This window comes from Eimeria mitis, genomic scaffold (assembly GCF_000499745.2).
Source record: "Eimeria mitis Houghton genomic scaffold, Emh_scaff1913, whole genome shotgun sequence".
Lineage (NCBI taxonomy): Eukaryota > Apicomplexa > Conoidasida > Eucoccidiorida > Eimeriidae > Eimeria > Eimeria mitis.
In genome coordinates this window covers 5451-6940 of record NW_013570236.1, presented here as the reverse complement: position 1 = coordinate 6940, position 1490 = coordinate 5451, and the positions used below count along the sequence as shown (strand labels likewise).

The following is a 1490-nucleotide window of genomic DNA, read 5'->3' as shown; positions in this document are numbered from 1 at the left end:
TTAGGGTTTAGGGTTTAGTATCTAGGGTTTAGGGTTTAGGGTTTAGGGTTTACGATAACATCAATGTGCATATGTTTTAGGGTTTATTGTTTAGGGTTCTAGGGTTTAGGGTTTACTATAAAATAAATATATAGGTTGTTTAGGGTTTAGGGTTTAGGGTTTAGGGTTTACGATGACATCAATATGTAGATATTTTAGTATTTAGTATCTAGGGTTTAGTATCTATGGTTTAGGGTTTAGGGTTTAGGATTTAGGGCTTAGGGTTTAGTATCTAGGGTTTAGGGTTTAGGGTTTAGGGTTTACGATGACATCGATATGTAGATATTTTAGGGTTTAGTATCTAGGGTTTACTATAAAATAAATATATAGATTGTTTAGGGTTTAGGGTTTAGGGTTTAGTATCTAGGGTTTAGTATCTAGGGTTTAGGGTTTAGGGTTTAGGGTTTAGGGTTTACGATGACATCGGTATGTAGATATTTTAGGGTTTAGTATCTAGGGTTTAGTATCTATGGTTTAGGGTTTAGGGTTTAGGGTTTAGTATCTAGGGTTTAGGGTTTAGGGTTTAGGGTTTAGGGTTTAGGGTTTACGATGACATCGATATGTAGAAATTTTAGGGTGTAGTATCTAGGGTTTAGTGTCTATAGTCGATATGTATATATTTTAGGGTTTAGTATCTAGGGTTTAGGGTTTAGGGTTTAGGGTTTACGATGACATCGATATGTATATATTTTAGGGTTTAGTATCTAGGGTTTACTATAAAATAAAAATATATAGATTGTTCAGGGTTTAGGGTTTAGGGTTTACTATAAAATAAATATATAGATAGTTTAGTATCTAGGGTTTAGGGTTTAGGGTTTAGGGTTTAGGGTTTACGATGACATCGATATGTAGATATTTTAGGGTTTGTGCATCCTCAACAGCTTCAACATTATATTCTGCTGCTGCTGCTGCTGCTGCTGCTGCTGCTGCTGCTGCTCTTTTATAACATCTATTTAATATTAAAACCCTAACTTTGTTGCTGCTGCAGCAGCACTTGCTGCTGCTGCTGCTGCTGCTGCTGCTGTTGCTGTTGCTGCTGCTGGTGCTGCTGGTGATGGAAGGGCTGCTGCAGCAGCTGTTGCTGCTGCTGCTGCTGCTGCTGCTGCTGTTTCTCGCGCTGCTGCTGTTCCTCCTGCTGCTGCTGCTCCTCCTCCTGCTGCTGCTGTTCCTCCTGCTGCTGCTGCTGCTGCTGCTGCTGCTGCTGCTGCTGCTGCTGCTGCTGCTGCTGCTGCTGCTGCACCACTGCTGGATAGCAGCAAGTGCTGCTCTGGCTGTTCCTCCCGCCCCCAGCAGCAATATGCAGCAGACATCTTTGGGCTGCAACAAAAAAACAAAAATTTATTTATTTATTTTTTTATTTATTTTTCTTTTTATTTATTTATTTATTTTTGTTTATTTATTTCTATTTTCATTTATTTATTTTTTTATTTATTTTTTAATTTACTTCTATT

At 38.5% G+C, this 1490-nt stretch overlaps 1 protein-coding gene across 1 annotated transcript in view; it reads right to left on the bottom strand.

The window, feature by feature from the left end:
* Window positions 1–1006: 1006 nt before the first annotated feature.
* The window catches only part of EMH_0045750 (uncharacterized protein), a gene marked incomplete at both ends in the record, with an annotated part of 5153 nt that continues 4669 nt past the window's right edge, over window positions 1007–1490 (bottom strand). Inside the window, one exon of the mRNA XM_013496096.1 lies at window positions 1007–1349. Within this exon, the coding sequence (XP_013351550.1) occupies window positions 1007–1349 (343 nt within the window). The remainder of the gene's footprint in view (window positions 1350–1490) is intronic.